Source organism: Coregonus clupeaformis, chromosome 30 (genome assembly GCF_020615455.1).
Source record: "Coregonus clupeaformis isolate EN_2021a chromosome 30, ASM2061545v1, whole genome shotgun sequence".
In the NCBI taxonomy this organism is placed as follows: Eukaryota; Metazoa; Chordata; class Actinopteri; order Salmoniformes; family Salmonidae; genus Coregonus; species Coregonus clupeaformis.
In genome coordinates, this window is record NC_059221.1 from 52,321,568 (window position 1) to 52,336,000 (window position 14,433).

Genomic DNA, 14,433 nt, shown 5'->3' on the forward strand with positions numbered 1-14,433 from the left:
GTTTATCAAAATTGGGTTTGTTTTCGAATTCTTTGTGGATCTCTGTAATCTGAGGGAAATATGTGTCTCTAATATGGTCATACATTTGGCAGGAGGTTAGGAAGTGCAGCTCAGTTTCCACCTCATTTTGTGGGTAGTGTGCACATAGCCGGTCTTCTCTTGAGAGCCAGGTCTGCCTACGGCGGCCTTTCTCAATAGCAAGGCTATGCTCACTGAGTCTGTACATAGTCAAAGCTTTCCTTAAATTTGGGTCAGTCACAGTGGTCAGGTATTCTGCCACTGTGTACTCTATGTTTAGGGCCAAATAGCATTCTAGTTTGCTCAGTTTTTTTGTTAATTCTTTCCAATGTGTCAAGTAATTATCTTTTTGTTTTCTCATGATTTGGTTGGGTCTAATTGTGCTGTTGTTGTTGTCCTGGAGCTCTGTGGGGTCTGTTTGTGTTTGTGAACAGAGCCCCAGGACCAGCTTACTTAGGGGACTCTTCTCCATGTTCATCTCTCTGTAGGTGATGGCTTTGTTATGGAAGGTTTGGGAATCGCTTCCTTTTAAGTGGTTATAGAATTTAACGGCTCTTTTTTTAAACGGCTCTCAATTTGGTGTTTGTCCCATTTTGTGAATTCTTGGTTGGTGAGCGGACCCCAGACCTCACAACCATAAAGGGCAATGGGTTCTATAACTGATTCAAGCATTTTTTGCCAGATCATAATTGGTATGTCGAATTTTATGTTCCTTTTGATGGCATATACAGTGGGGGGGAAAAGTATTTAGTCAGCCACCAATTGTGCAAGTTTTCCCACTTAAAAACATGAGAGAGGCCTGTAATTTTCATCATAGGTACACGTCAACTATGACAGAAAAATTGAGAAATAAAAAATCCAGAAAATCACATTGTAGGATTTGTAATGAATTTATTTGCAAATTATGGTGGAAAATAAGTATTTGGTCACCTACAAACAAGCAAGATTTCTGGCTCTCACAGACCTGTAACTTCTTCTTTAAGAGGCTCCTCTGTCCTCCACTCGTTACCTGTATTAATGGCACCTGTTTGAACTTGTTATCAGTATAAAAGACACCTGTCCACAACCTCAAACAGTCACACTCCAAATTCCACTATGGCCAAGACCAAAGAGCTGTCAAAGGACATCAGAAACAAAATTGTAGACCTGCACCAGGCTGGGAAGACTAAATCTGCAATAGGTAAGCAGCTTGGTTTGAAGAAATCAACTGTGGGAGCAATTATTAGGAAATGGAAGACATACAAGACCACTGATAATCTCCCTCGATCTGGGGCTCCACGCAAAAAGATCTCACCCCGTGGGGTCAAAATGATCACAAGAAAGGTGAGCAAAAATCCCAGAACCACACAGGGGGACCTAGTGAATGACCTGCAGAGAGCTGGGACCAAAGTAACAAAGCCTACCATCAGTAACACACTACGCCGCCAGGGACTCAAATCCTGCAGTGCCAGACGTGTCCCCCTGCTTAAGCCAGTACATGTCCAGGTCCGTCTGAAGTTTGCTAGAGTGCATTTGGATGATCCAGAAGAGGATTGGGAGAATGTCATATGGTCAGATGAAACCAAAATAGAACCTTTTGGTAAAAACTCAACTCGTCGTGTTTGGAGGACAAAGAATGCTGAGTTGCATCCAAAGAACACCATACCTACTGTGAAGCATGGGGGTGGAAACATCATGCTTTGGGGCTGTTTTTCTGCAAAGGGACAAGGACGACTGATCCGTGTAAAGGAAAGAATGAATGGGGCCATGTATCGTGAGATTTTGAGTGTAAACCTCCTTCCATCAGCAAGGGCATTGAAGATGAAACGTGGCTGGGTCTTTCAGCATGACAATGATCCCAAACACACCGCCCGGGCAACGAAGGAGTGGCTTCGTAAGAAGCATTTCAAGGTCCTGGAGTGGCCTAGCCAGTCTCCAGATCTCAACCCCATAGAAAATCTGGAGGAAGTTGAAAGTCTGTGTTGCCCAGCGACAGCCCCAAAACATCACTGCTCTAGAGGAGATCTGCATGGAGGAATGGGCCAAAATACCAGCAACAGTGTGTGAAAACCTTGTGAAGACGTACAGAAAACGTTTGACCTGTGTCATTGCCAACAAAGGGTATATAACAAAGTATTGAGAAACTTTTGTTATTGACCAAATACTTATTTTCCACCATAATTTGTAAATAAATTCATTAAAAATCCTACAATGTGATTTTCTGGATTTCTTTTTCTCATTTTGTCTGTCATAGTTGACGTGTACCTATGATGAAAATTACAGGCCTCTCTCATCTTTTTAAGTGGGAGAACTTGCACAATTGGTGGCTGACTAAATACTTTTTTTCCCCACTGTAAGGCCCTTCTTGCCTTGTCTCTTAGATCGTTCACAGCTTTGTGGAAGTTACCTGTGGCGCTGATGTTTAGGCCAAGGTATGTATCGTTTTTTGTGTGCTCTAGGGCAACGGTGTCTAGATGGAATTTATATTTGTGGTTCTGGCAACTGGACCTTTTTTGGAACACCATTATTTTTGTCTTACTGAGATTTACTGTCAGGGCCCAGGTCTGACAGAATCTGTGCAGAAGATCTAGGTACTGCTGTTGGCCCTCCTTGGTTGGTGACTGAAGCACCAGATCATCAGCAAACAGTAGACATTTGACTTCAGATTCTAGTAGGGTGAAGCCGGGTGCTGCAGACTGTTCTAGTGCCCTCGCAAATTCGTTGATATATATGTTGAAGAGGGTGGGGCTTAAACTGCATCCCTGTCTCACCCCACGGCCCTGTGGAAAGAAGTGTGTGTGTGTTTTGCTAATTTTAACAGCACACTTGTTGTTTGTGTACATGGATTTTATAATGTTGTATGTTTTCCCCCAACCCCACTTTCCATCAATTTGTATAGCAGACCCTCATGCCAAATTGAGTCAAAAGCTTTTTTGAAATCAACAAAGCATGAGAAGACTTTTCCTTTGTTTGTTTGTTTGTCAATTAGGGTGTGCAGGGTGAATACGTGGTCTGTGTTACGGTAATTTGGTAAAAAGCCAATTTGACATTTGCTCAGTACATTCACTGAGGAAATGAATCTCTCTCTCTCTCTCTCTCTCTCTCTCTCTCTCTCTCTCTCTCTCTCTCTCTCTCTCTCTCTCTCTCTCTCTCTCTCTCTCTCTCTCTCTCTCTCTCTCTCTCTCTCTCTCTCTCTCTCTCTCTCTCTCTCTCTCTCTCTCTCTCTCTCTCTCTCTCTCTCTCTCTCTCTCTCTCTCTCTCTCTCTCTCTCTCTCACCACCTCTCAATTTGGCTTTTGTGTTCACCCTTCCTCATCCATTTGCCTCCCTCTCTTTCCTTTACTCCGTTCCCCCCTTTATCAGCCTCTATCTCCCACCGCCCAGCACCTCTCTCCTCCACTATCCCTTTATACCTCTATCAGGGGTAATAAGCCACTCTGGGGTAATCTGGGTCTTCTTAGGGGCCATAACACCCTCAAACTTGACACATTCATCCCACCACACTCCTTCAAAAACATATTAACTGAGCTGCTGTCTGATCAATGTACCTGCTGATCATTAAGTCTGCTGTGTTGCCTTGGACTTTTCTGCTCGAACCCACTGTGAATTTCTTATTGTTGTATATTTGATGAATTTGTACATTTCCTCTGTGTAGTGTGTATTTTTCTATTTTTGTGGTATTGCGTGTTGTCCTGTTCACTGTTGCAATGTTATGGCTATTGGCCAGGTCGTTATTGTAAATGAGAATTGGTTCTCAATTGACTTATCTGGTTAAATAAACGTGAGAAAGAAAATTATGGGGCCTGGAGGATGGATAATATGGTGCAGGAAGAGAGGGGGAAGTGAGGCCTTGCACTGCCCAGAAACACAGCCTTTCTTTGGGCTTCCTCACCAAGGGCCTGGGGTGGAGGAGGTGGAGTGCTGGACATCTCCAGTAGCGGGGGGCAACCAAACAGACAAGGTTGTTATGATGACTAGACATCCATTACAAACAGAGAATGGAACAGGATGTTGAACACAAACATATTTAATTATATGGTTGAACACTGCATGAGGTCGGTTTGATAAGAGAGAAAATGCATTAAAAAGGGAACTGAGGAAAAGTAGGGATTGATATTCTGTGACATTTAAGAAAGTGGCAAACCGTTCTATTAATTTGACAGAGCGCTGTGTGACAACAAAAGCTTTGGATATTTATACTAGATAATAACAGATAGTGAGTATGGCCTAGTCTCCACAGGACAGACCGACAGACAGACAGGCAGACAGACAGACAGACATTGTTAAACAATAAAGACAGACACACAGACAGACATACAGACAGTCAGACAGACATACAGACATGGGTAAACAGTAAACCTAGACAGACGTGTGGTGGTCTATTCCTTCTCCTCTCCCTACGGTCTCCCTGCTCCAGACTTTTCCCGCTCCACTGGGCTCAGCGTGCCGATCCGGAACACAACCTTTTCCCAGTCTAAACCGGCGGGACACGAAGGACCAAACCCCAGGGCGAGGGGGGCAGAGACAGAGTACATGGCTACACAGCCAAACGTCATTTATGGAAATAGAAGTGTTGGCATATGCTATGAGGAGACAGGGAAGGTTTCTGTATTAGAGATTATAGTTTATATTAGAGATATTCTTTCACTGGAGTATTCTATTGACGGCATAGGGATATGTATGTAGCGGACAGATTGACAGACACATCAGATGGACCAATCAGGGACTGACTAGCCACATGTGGTGATACCCAGGGTTTAAGGCGTGCCTCGACGCTGCTGCAAACAACATGACACATGCACAAACACCCACACACACACACGCATACGCACACTATGACACACACATGTCCAAAGGCACTGTGAGCGAGGAAAGTCATTTCCCTCCACAGGGAATAAATAAAATGGGAAAATGGCGAGGCGGCACAAAAATGAAACGCAGATGGGCAAATGCATTCATGCAGAAAATCCCAGCCTTTAATCCCTCACGCTTTATTAAAACAGAGTGAGAGAGAGAGATAGAGGCAGACAGGGACTCACACACGCAGACACACACATCACAACAACAAGCTTTATCATAGGCCGTGGAGATAGGAGAAAGATCAGAACCAAGAAAAAGGTAGAGTCAGAGTTTCTCTCTCAGTCTCACACAAACACACATACACACACACACACACACACACACACACACAGAGACACCCACACCACAATAGCATGCTTTATCAATTCTCAAAGATATGAAAAGAGATGCCAAGCAGAAAATAAACAATAGTAACTCAGACACAGACACAGCCTTTACTGTGGTCTGAGCATCCACCCCCTCTAGTGACATCAGGTCAAATCAGACCAAGCCACTGTCCCCCCTCCCTCCCTCCCTGTAAATTAGGAGGATGATCTATCCCACCATGCATCTCATCCACATGCTAGTGGACCTGTCCCGCCCCGGCAGGCTCTATGTCAGGGGCACGGTTTGCCCTCCTACTTTTTCTTTCTGGTTCCCCATGGGAATCAAATCCACAATCCTGGCATTGCAAGCGCCACACTCTACCAACTAAGCCACATGGGATCAATGAGGATGGCAATGTGGAGACTTGGGATCTTCCCCCACAGCCCTTTCCCTCACAGTCATGGCAATTCCTTTGTTTTGGTTGAGTTCGATTGACCTCTTTACCGAATCTATATTGCAATGATGTCATAAAGGAGGGTGGGGTGACATGCTAGTTATTTTCAACCTAGGTAACATGTTGGATGCCCTCTGTGACATCATAGACCACTATATGGCACAACAGTCTTATCAAACATTCTTAACACCACAACTCACCTATCTCTGTAGAGAGTAGTTGCTTTTTGAATTTTACTGATTGAGAGATGGCTTTGTACTCTATCAGTATTAATTTGTTGGTGTATGTAATCTTGGCATTACACCATCCGGACGGCAAGGTTTTTCGAGATAACCTGATGCCCCCCATGGGCATTAGGCAGTGGGCCACCATGCCTCACATTGAACTGAACACCAACACCATCAACTTCCATCAACGACCCTGGACCACACAGAACACCAACGAGACCAATGGACACAGTTTGCACAAGTGCACCGGAGAGGCTTGTGTTATGGTCAGCTTGGAACCCACTGCTACCCGGGTAACTACAAACAACACTTACCAACTCAGTGGCCTTGTCGTTAACGTGTCCGCCCTGAGATTGGAAGGTCAGGTGGTTTATCCGCGGTCCAATCATACCAAAGACTCTAAAAATGGGACCCGGTGCCTCTCAGTTTGGCACACATTAAGGAGATGGATTGGGGGTAAGGCCCAGCGACAGACTTGTGTCCTATCCAGGGGGTGTACATCAAGCTGCCTCATGCTACAAAAACAGGAGATAGGCTCCTGCCCTATGGGCCATTGTGGCTTGGACAAGGCCACCACCACCCAGACCAGAAACAGTATTGACCAGAAATACAGAGATGTTAGTGCTTTGCACCAGACAACCGGTGATTCTACGGCCAGCCTCAGAACGTTTCGCACCCGAGTAGCTGAGCTCAGGAGTTGGGAGAGAGCGGGAGCTAGTGAGCTTGTGTGGAAGAAGATGGTGGAAGTGATTAATGGGGCAGACGAGAGGAAAGAGGCTGCACGCTGCATGTTTCTGGCTCTCTGTTGCTGGTTGTATGGAATGGGCCTGCTGCTCACCATCAGTGTGAGAGGACTACTGCAGGTAATGTGATGTGAAAGAGAGATTAGGGGTATGTGGGGGTCTGAGAAAGGCTTTAAGAACAACAATAGAATAGGTCTAAATAGTGACATTTACCCATTGTAGTTATATATATGTATATTGCCTAAGCTGACATACAGTATTACTTACATGTCACTATAAAGACTTAAGAAATCACGACAATGTTATCAATTCATTTGACCTTGGAGCATGAATTAAAATATGGTTTTGTTTTCCTAATAAGACTAAGTTTATTTTCTTTCCATAGATAATGGTTGCATTAGAGCTCCATGGAGATGAACACAAGGAGAGAGGAGCTGAGAGGGAGACAGACAGCTGTAAAGATGCTCAAACTGCTCCCGTGTTGGTGACCCCCCGTGGTTCAACCAAGAAGAGAGCCCGCCGCCGCCGCCGCCACCGCCGCCGCCACCGCCGCCGTCAGTCCAACAAGGGGAAACACTGAATAACATGCCCATACAGGACATTGTTCATTTGCATTCCAAATAATACAATATCATATTTCTAATAAATAATACTTGTTTTTGCATCATATGTTTCTCAGTTCTTATTTTGTTATAGGAGTAGTTTGAAGTGGTTTGAAAATAACCACAAAATGACCACGAAATGTAAAAAGTATAGTAGCCATTTAGAATATGTAAAACAAAATACCACAGAAAAAAATAACATATTTCAGTTGATTTATAAAACACAATAGGGGCTTATACATGCTTATAAGAACTAACAATGCATTATACCTGAATGCTTTAAGTAAAGTTTTACCGTCATATACAGCTGAAGCTGAAATGAAAGCCTTTTTAGATTCACTATTGTTGCCATCACCCTGTGCTGGGGTTTTGAGAGAGAGAGAGAGAGAGAGAGAGAGAGAGAGAGAGAGAGAGAGAGAGAGAGAGAGAGAGAGAGAGAGAGAGAGAGAGAGAGAGAGAGAGAGAGAGAGAGAGAGAGAGAGAGAGACAGGGAGAGAGAGAGAGAGAGAGAGAGAGAGAGAGAGAGAGAGAGAGAGAGAGAGAGAGAGAGAGAGAGAGAGACAGAGAGAGAGAGACAGAGAGAGAGAGACAGAGAGATAAAGAGAGAGAGAGAGATAAAGAGAGAGATAGAGAGAGAGAGATAAAGAGAGAGCGAGATAGAGAGAGAGCAGAAACGCCTGGACCCTCTGTCAGTTCAGTGAAGCAAAGAGGAAGGGTAACACAAGCCGACATGGAGAGGATTCGTTGGGAGACACACACACACACACACAAACAAACACACACACAAAAACACACAGGAATACACATTTACTCGAAATACACATCACGCACCCTTCAACATCCACACAGCTTGCAAACATACACGCACGTACGCGCACACGCGTGTGTGTGTGTGAGCTGAGGCTGTGGGCCTGTGGGAGTCAGCAGAAGGTGAGCAGAGATAAGGCTGCATGATTGTGACTGTGTGTCAGAGGGAATCTGCACCGTACACCACACAAACTCACACACTCCCTCCCCCCTCTCTCTCACCCCATCTCTCTCTGCTGCCGGAGCTGTGCCAGGGTGCTAGGGACAAAGCATGCGTGTGTGTATGTGTGTGTGTTGGTCTGAGTCAGACATTGCCCTAGCTGACCCATGCCTTAGACAGTGACGGTCAGTGGCCACGTCAGGCCTCATTCTGCCCATCCTTCTTAAAGACTGACTGGCCACAAGGCATTGGACTGGGCTCTGCGTGCTGGCTCACTGAAGCAATGAAGCAATCAGGAAAGGGAAGGAGGACAGTTGGGAGGACTGCAAAGAAGGACGTCCACATGAGCAACACACCTGCAGGCAGCATGGCTGCATTACTAAGCCAACTATTCCTTGTGTCACTACATAGAGGGAGAGGGAGAGAGAGAGAGAGAGAGAGAGAGAGAGAGAGAGAGAGAGAGAGAGAGAGAGAGAGAGAGAGAGAGAGAGGGCGGAGGGAGGTAGAAAGAGAGGGGAAGGGAGAGAGTGAGAGTGAGAGAGGCTAGAAGGAGAGGAGACAGGAGAGGTGGTATGTTTGTATGGGTGTATAGTGATCTCTATGCTTTCCAAGACCTATGCGGGTGACTATTGACTGTTTGTGTACCTTCCTCTAGTGCTGAGTCAGATGAACAATGGTTTCCAGGCAGTCTCAAGGGAGGCCTGGCCCCACTGCTGCCCCCTACAGGGTTGGAGTAGAAACACACTGCACCACCATGCCTACAGCAGCCTGCCAGCAGCCTGCCAGCAGCCAATCAGGGCCAAATAATCTGTGTCCATGGCAAGCGTTGCCGTGCTCTCCGTTGCTATGTAATTAAGTGCTGTTTGTACGAGATTTCTGTGGGTCAGACTAGTTTTCATGCGGAGATGTGTGTGCGCACGCGTGTGTGTGTGTGCCCGTGTGTGTAAGTGTATGTGCGTGTGTGTGTGAGAGAGAGAGAAATAGAGAGAGTGTTCAAGAGTGAGTGATGAGTGTTTGAGAGCAGGTTCTCCAGGTTTGTGAGAGTGTTTTAGAGCAGCGTAGGAGGGTTATAAGCAAAGAGAGAGTGGGAGACAGAAAGGACTAACATCATAACATGTAGCCAGTTTCACTATATATTCAAAGCTATGGGGAAAACCTGCAACTCCACTGCAGTAGCTACCCTGGAGCGGGCAGGAACAAGAATGATCTAAAATAACCAGCAATTAATTAGTCAGTCAATTAATGACTTAACTCAGCTTTGTTCTCCTCCCTCTGTGTCCAGCCTCAGGCTAGGGAAGACTATATAGCACCATACACACTTCTACTCTATACACACTTCCATACACACTTCTACATTACACTTGTACTCCTGTACTGAGAGCCAGGGCACAACACATCTATACAGATTGAGACAGTTTGCTACAGCAGGAAAATAATCCTGCAGCAACAAGAAATGTGAATTATTATGTGGATTATAATTAATGGTCATTTTTGTAGGTGTCTTAAAGGAAAATCATGTCTGAAATTTCAATGTGGAAATTACAAACTTCAGAAACCTTTTTAAAACTCAAATACGAGTTTAAAATGTCCTGCATTACAGGAAAGTTCTCCTGCAACAGGGTGATCAAATTAAGATCCTACATCTGTAGCAGCACTCCAAGTTCACTTGTCATACTCATTATCACAGTGCCCTCTTAGAAATGTACTGAAAGTATGATGAAACAGGTAGAACATAGTACCATTGCACCTTATTAGGTTATATAATGTAGCTTGATGTGTCATTGGGGGGTAGAACTCATATTCACACGTTGTCAAAAGTGTGCACACTATCATTTCTCTCCTCAGCTGGTAAGGAGGTACAGACGTGAGCAGCCTTAGAGTTTTATAGTGGAATAGGGTACTGTACACTCTTAGAAAAAAAAGTGTTCTATCTTTAACCAAAAATGGTTAAACATACAGTGGGGGGGAAAAAGGTATTTAGTCAGCCACCAATTGTGCAAGTTCTCCCACTTAAAAAGATGAGAGAGGCCTGTAATTTTCATCATAGGTATACGTTGAAAATCACATTGTAGGATTTTTAATGAATTTATTTGCAAATTATGGTGGAAAACAAGTATTTGGTCACCTACAAACAAGCAAGATTTCTGGCTCTCACAGACCTGTAACTTCTTCTTTAAGAGGCTCCTCTGTCCTCCACTCGTTTCATGTATTAATGGCACCTGTTTGAACTTGTTATCAGTATAAAAGACACCTGTCCACAACCTCAAACAGTCACACTCCAAACTCCACTATGGCCAAGACCAAAGAGCTGTCAAAGGACATCAGAAACAAAATTGTAGACCTGCACCAGGCTGGGAAGACTAAATCTGCAATAGGTAAGCAGCTTGGTTTGAAGAAATCAACTGTGGGAGCAATTATTGGGAAATGGAAGACATACAAGACCACTGATAATCTCCCTCGATCTGGGGCTCCACGCAAAAAGATCTCACCCCGTGGGGTCAAAATGATCACAAGAACGGTGAGCAAAAATCCCAGAACCACACGGGGGGACCTAGTGAATGACCTGCAGAGAGCTGGGACCAAAGTAACAAAGCCTACCATCAGTAACACACTACGCCGCCAGGGACTCAAATCCTGCAGTGCCAGACGTGTCCCCCTGCTTAAGCCAGTACATGTCCAGGCCCGTCTGAAGTTTGCTAGAGTGCATTTGGATGATCCAGAAGAGGATTGGGAGAATGTCATATGGTCAGATGAAACCAAAATAGAACTTTTTGGTAAAACTCAACTCGTCGTGTTTGGAGGACAAAGAATGCTGAGTTGCATCCAAAGAACACCATACCTACTGTGAAGCATGGGGGTGGAAACATCATGCTTTGGGGCTGTTTTTCTGCAAAAGGACCAGGACGACTGATCCATGTAAAGGAAAGAATGAATGGGGCCATGTATTGTGAGATTTTGAGTGAAAACCTCCTTCCATCAGCAAGGGCATTGCAGATGAAACGTGGCTGGGTCTTTCAGCATGACAATGATCCCAAACACACCGCCCGGGCAACGAAGGAGTGGCTTCGTAAGAAGCATTTCAAGGTCCTGGAGTGGCCTAGCCAGTCTCCAGATCTCAACCCCATAGAAAATCTTTGGAGGGAGTTGAAAGTCTGTGTTGCCCAGCGACAGCCCCAAAACATCACTGCTCTAGAGGAGATCTGCATGGAGGAATGGGCCAAAATACCAGCAACAGTGTGTGAAAACCTTGTGAAGACTTACAGAAAACGTTTGACCTGTGTCATTGCCAACAAAGGGTATATAACAAAGTATTGAGAAACTTTTGTTATTGACCAAATACTTATTTTCCACCATAATTTGCAAATAAATTCATTAAAAATCCTACAATGTGATTTTCTGGATTTATTTTTCTCATTTTGTCTGTCATAGTTGACGTGTACCTATGATGAAAATTACAGGCCTCTCTCATCTTTTTAAGTGGGAGAACTTGCACAATTGGTGGCTGACTAAATACTTTTTTTCCCCACTGTAGGAGAACCCTTTAAAGAACCCCTATTGGTTCCAGGTAGAACCCTTTTGGTTCCAGGTAGAACCCTTTTGGGTTCCATGTAGAACCCTTTCCACAGAGTGTTATATATGGAACCCAAAAGAGTTCTACCTGGAACTGAAAAGGGTTCTCCTATGGGGACAGCTGCAGAACCCTTTTGGAACCCTTTTTTCGAACAGTCTAGGGGTAGAGTAGGGTACAGCTGCAGAATAGGGCAGAGAGTGGGTGGGTTGACCTACCTGTGTTGCCATGCTGGATCTTCCCGTTGCTTATCTGTTTGAGTCTCTTCTGGTGAGACTTGCCGTTGTAGTGTATCTGGGCCTGGGCTGGGGAGTTGAGCTGGATGTTACACACGTCACACAGTGTGTAGCTACGCTGCTTCCTCTCCCTCTTGGGCCTGCTGTGGTCAGAGGAGGGTAGGGCGCCCCCACCTGGTCCTGGCTGCTCCCCCAGGACTACCCCCTCCTCCTGGGGGTCACAGCACGCCTCACTGTCCAGGGTCAACCCCATCCCCACTCCTAACCCGTTCCTGTCCTCCTCCATATCCAATACAGAGGATGGGCTGAACGGACGCTTCATTCCTGAGAGAGGAGAGAAGGATTTGTTATTTATTGTGTCGTTAACCTTTGTTTTGAGAGGTAACTTGACAGAGAACACATTCTCATTTACTGCAATGACACGATGAAGAGTTGCAGGGAAGAGGAGAGTGAAGAGGGGAGAGAAGAGGACAGAGATGAGAGAGAAGAGAAATGTGGAAAGAGAAGAGAGGACAAAGAAAAGGGATAGAGATGAGACAAAACAGAAAGGATGAGAGAGAAGGTATAGAGAACGGACCAGCGGGGATAAGAGGTCAGAGGTGAAGGATCAGGGCTCAGGCCAGTCCTAGGCTTATGTCCAGCGCCAGTGGATCAGAGAGGCAGTGCTCTGTGAGTCTGAGGTTCCCAGTATCACAGTGGTATAACGGTGTGTTAGAGCACGGATGTGTGCTGGGAACAATGGAGCCATCACGGTATGATATCCCCTGCCCGCCCCGCCTCTGCACCAAGCCCCCCTGTTAAACCCGATAGCCCATTAAAGACAGGGACGCAAAAATAGCCCTGATTCAGAGGGCTCAGTGTAGGTGCATGTGGCATCTGATCCTAGGCCTGTCTGAAGTAAGCCCTGGCTGTCATCACCCACACACAGAGACATACACTGAGTGTACAAAATATTAAGAACACCTGCTCTTTCCATGACATAGACTGACCAGGTGAATCCAGGTGAAAGTTATTGATGTCACTTGTTAAATCCACTTCAATCGGGGGGCAGTTTAAAGAAGGATTTTCAAGCCTTGAGACAAATGAGGGTGATTGGGAAAGACAAAACATTTAAGTGGCCCAACAGACATCCGGCCAACTTGACACAACTGTGGGAAGCATTGGAGTCAACATGGGCCAGCATCCCTGTGGAACTCTTTAACACCCTGTAGAGTCCATGCCCCAACAAATTAAGGCTGTTCTGAGGGCAAAAGGGGGGAGGGAGTGCAACTCAATATTAGGAAGGTGTCCTTAATGTTTTATATAACCACACACAGACACTGTACACATGGACACGCAACACACCCACATGTGCAAACACACTCGCACTCACATGAACACACTCGCACACACACACAATGACATACTGTACACATGGACACCCATACACACCCACATGAACATTCACTATCAATGGACTACCCAATCCCATACAGGCCTCCTGTAGCTCAGTTGGTAGAGCATGGCGCTTGCAACGCCAGGGTTGTGGGTTCGATTCCCACGGGGGGCCAGTATGAAAAATGTATGCACTCACTAACTGTAAGTCGCTCTGGATAAGAGCGTCTGCTAAATGACTAAAATGTAAAGGAGGCCCTGCAGTTCAGTATAGCACCACTAGGGGGAGACATAGTGCTACTCTCTGATTCTCTGAGGCGCGTGCTGGGCTATAAATCAGTCAATTCGTTTCACTTAGTGACTACATGCCTGCTTGCTGTGCTAGCCTGCTATAACAAATGCTCTAACAGTGGGTCTGTCTGTAGTCTGTCTGACTCTGTACCACTGTCTGTCCACTCTGTGCTATGGAATGAGATAGGAGTAAATAAGGTCCCCACTGGGCAAAAAAAGGTTGAATCAACGTTGTTTCCAAGTCATTTCAATCCAAAAACTCAATATGATGACGTTGAATCAACGTGGAAAACTGATTGGATTCACAAAAAGTAATCAATGTAAGGGAATTTTTTACCTAAATCCAATGGCAGGGTAACATTTTTGGTTGATTATACATTGAACTCACGTTAGTTGACAACTCAACCAAATGTAAATCAAACTGATGTCTGTGCCCAGTCGGTCACTTTCTTGCATGGTTTTTATGTAATCCGTTCCCTATTAAAAATAGCAGGTGTAAACTTAGCACAGGTAATAAGGATTGGTAAATCTGTCCCAGTACGAATTTAGTCTGAGCTATTTGTATGACCAGTGCGCTGTACCAATAGTTACAAAAATAGAACCGAAACCAAACTGCCTTATGAAATGTGTGTGAACCCTTTTGGTTCTAGTGAATAATTAAATCAGAAAAACATAACAGAAAAACTAAATTGCCAGACAGATAAATGCACTGAGTGCTATGTGATTTAAAAAGGCTGCCTGAACACATGGGGGGTTTTCTCTCCTTCAGAGTAGATACACACAGAGAGAAAAGACCTGTGTTTGTTTAT

General features: G+C 45.1%; 2 protein-coding genes across 3 annotated transcripts in view; one reads left to right on the plus strand and one right to left on the minus strand.

The window, feature by feature from the left end:
* LOC121570220 (zinc finger protein 385C) overlaps positions 1-14,433 on the minus strand; it is a 182,347-nt gene that overhangs the window by 100,697 nt on the left and 67,217 nt on the right. For both annotated transcript variants that reach the window (XM_045209669.1, XM_045209668.1), the window contains exon 2: positions 11,942-12,283. In XM_045209669.1, coding sequence (XP_045065604.1) covers positions 11,942-12,283 — 342 coding nt within the window. The remainder of the gene's footprint in view (positions 1-11,941; positions 12,284-14,433) is intronic.
* Positions 5,830-7,250, plus strand: LOC121569586. Its single transcript, XM_041880677.1, has 2 exons — positions 5,830-6,706; positions 6,972-7,250. The coding sequence occupies exons 1-2, from the start codon at positions 5,864-5,866 to the stop codon at positions 7,164-7,166; spliced, it is 1,038 nt and encodes a 345-aa protein (XP_041736611.1). The 5' UTR covers positions 5,830-5,863; the 3' UTR covers positions 7,167-7,250.

Bases quoted from the DNA above. Each gene is read 5' to 3' on its own strand.
- LOC121569586 (XM_041880677.1), top strand. From the start codon at position 5,864: ATGGCTTTGTACTCTATCAGTATTAATTTGTTGGTGTATGTAATCTTG. The intron at 6,707-6,971 runs GTAATGTGATGT...TTCTTTCCATAG, and splicing joins GTGTGAGAGGACTACTGCAG to ATAATGGTTGCATTAGAGCT.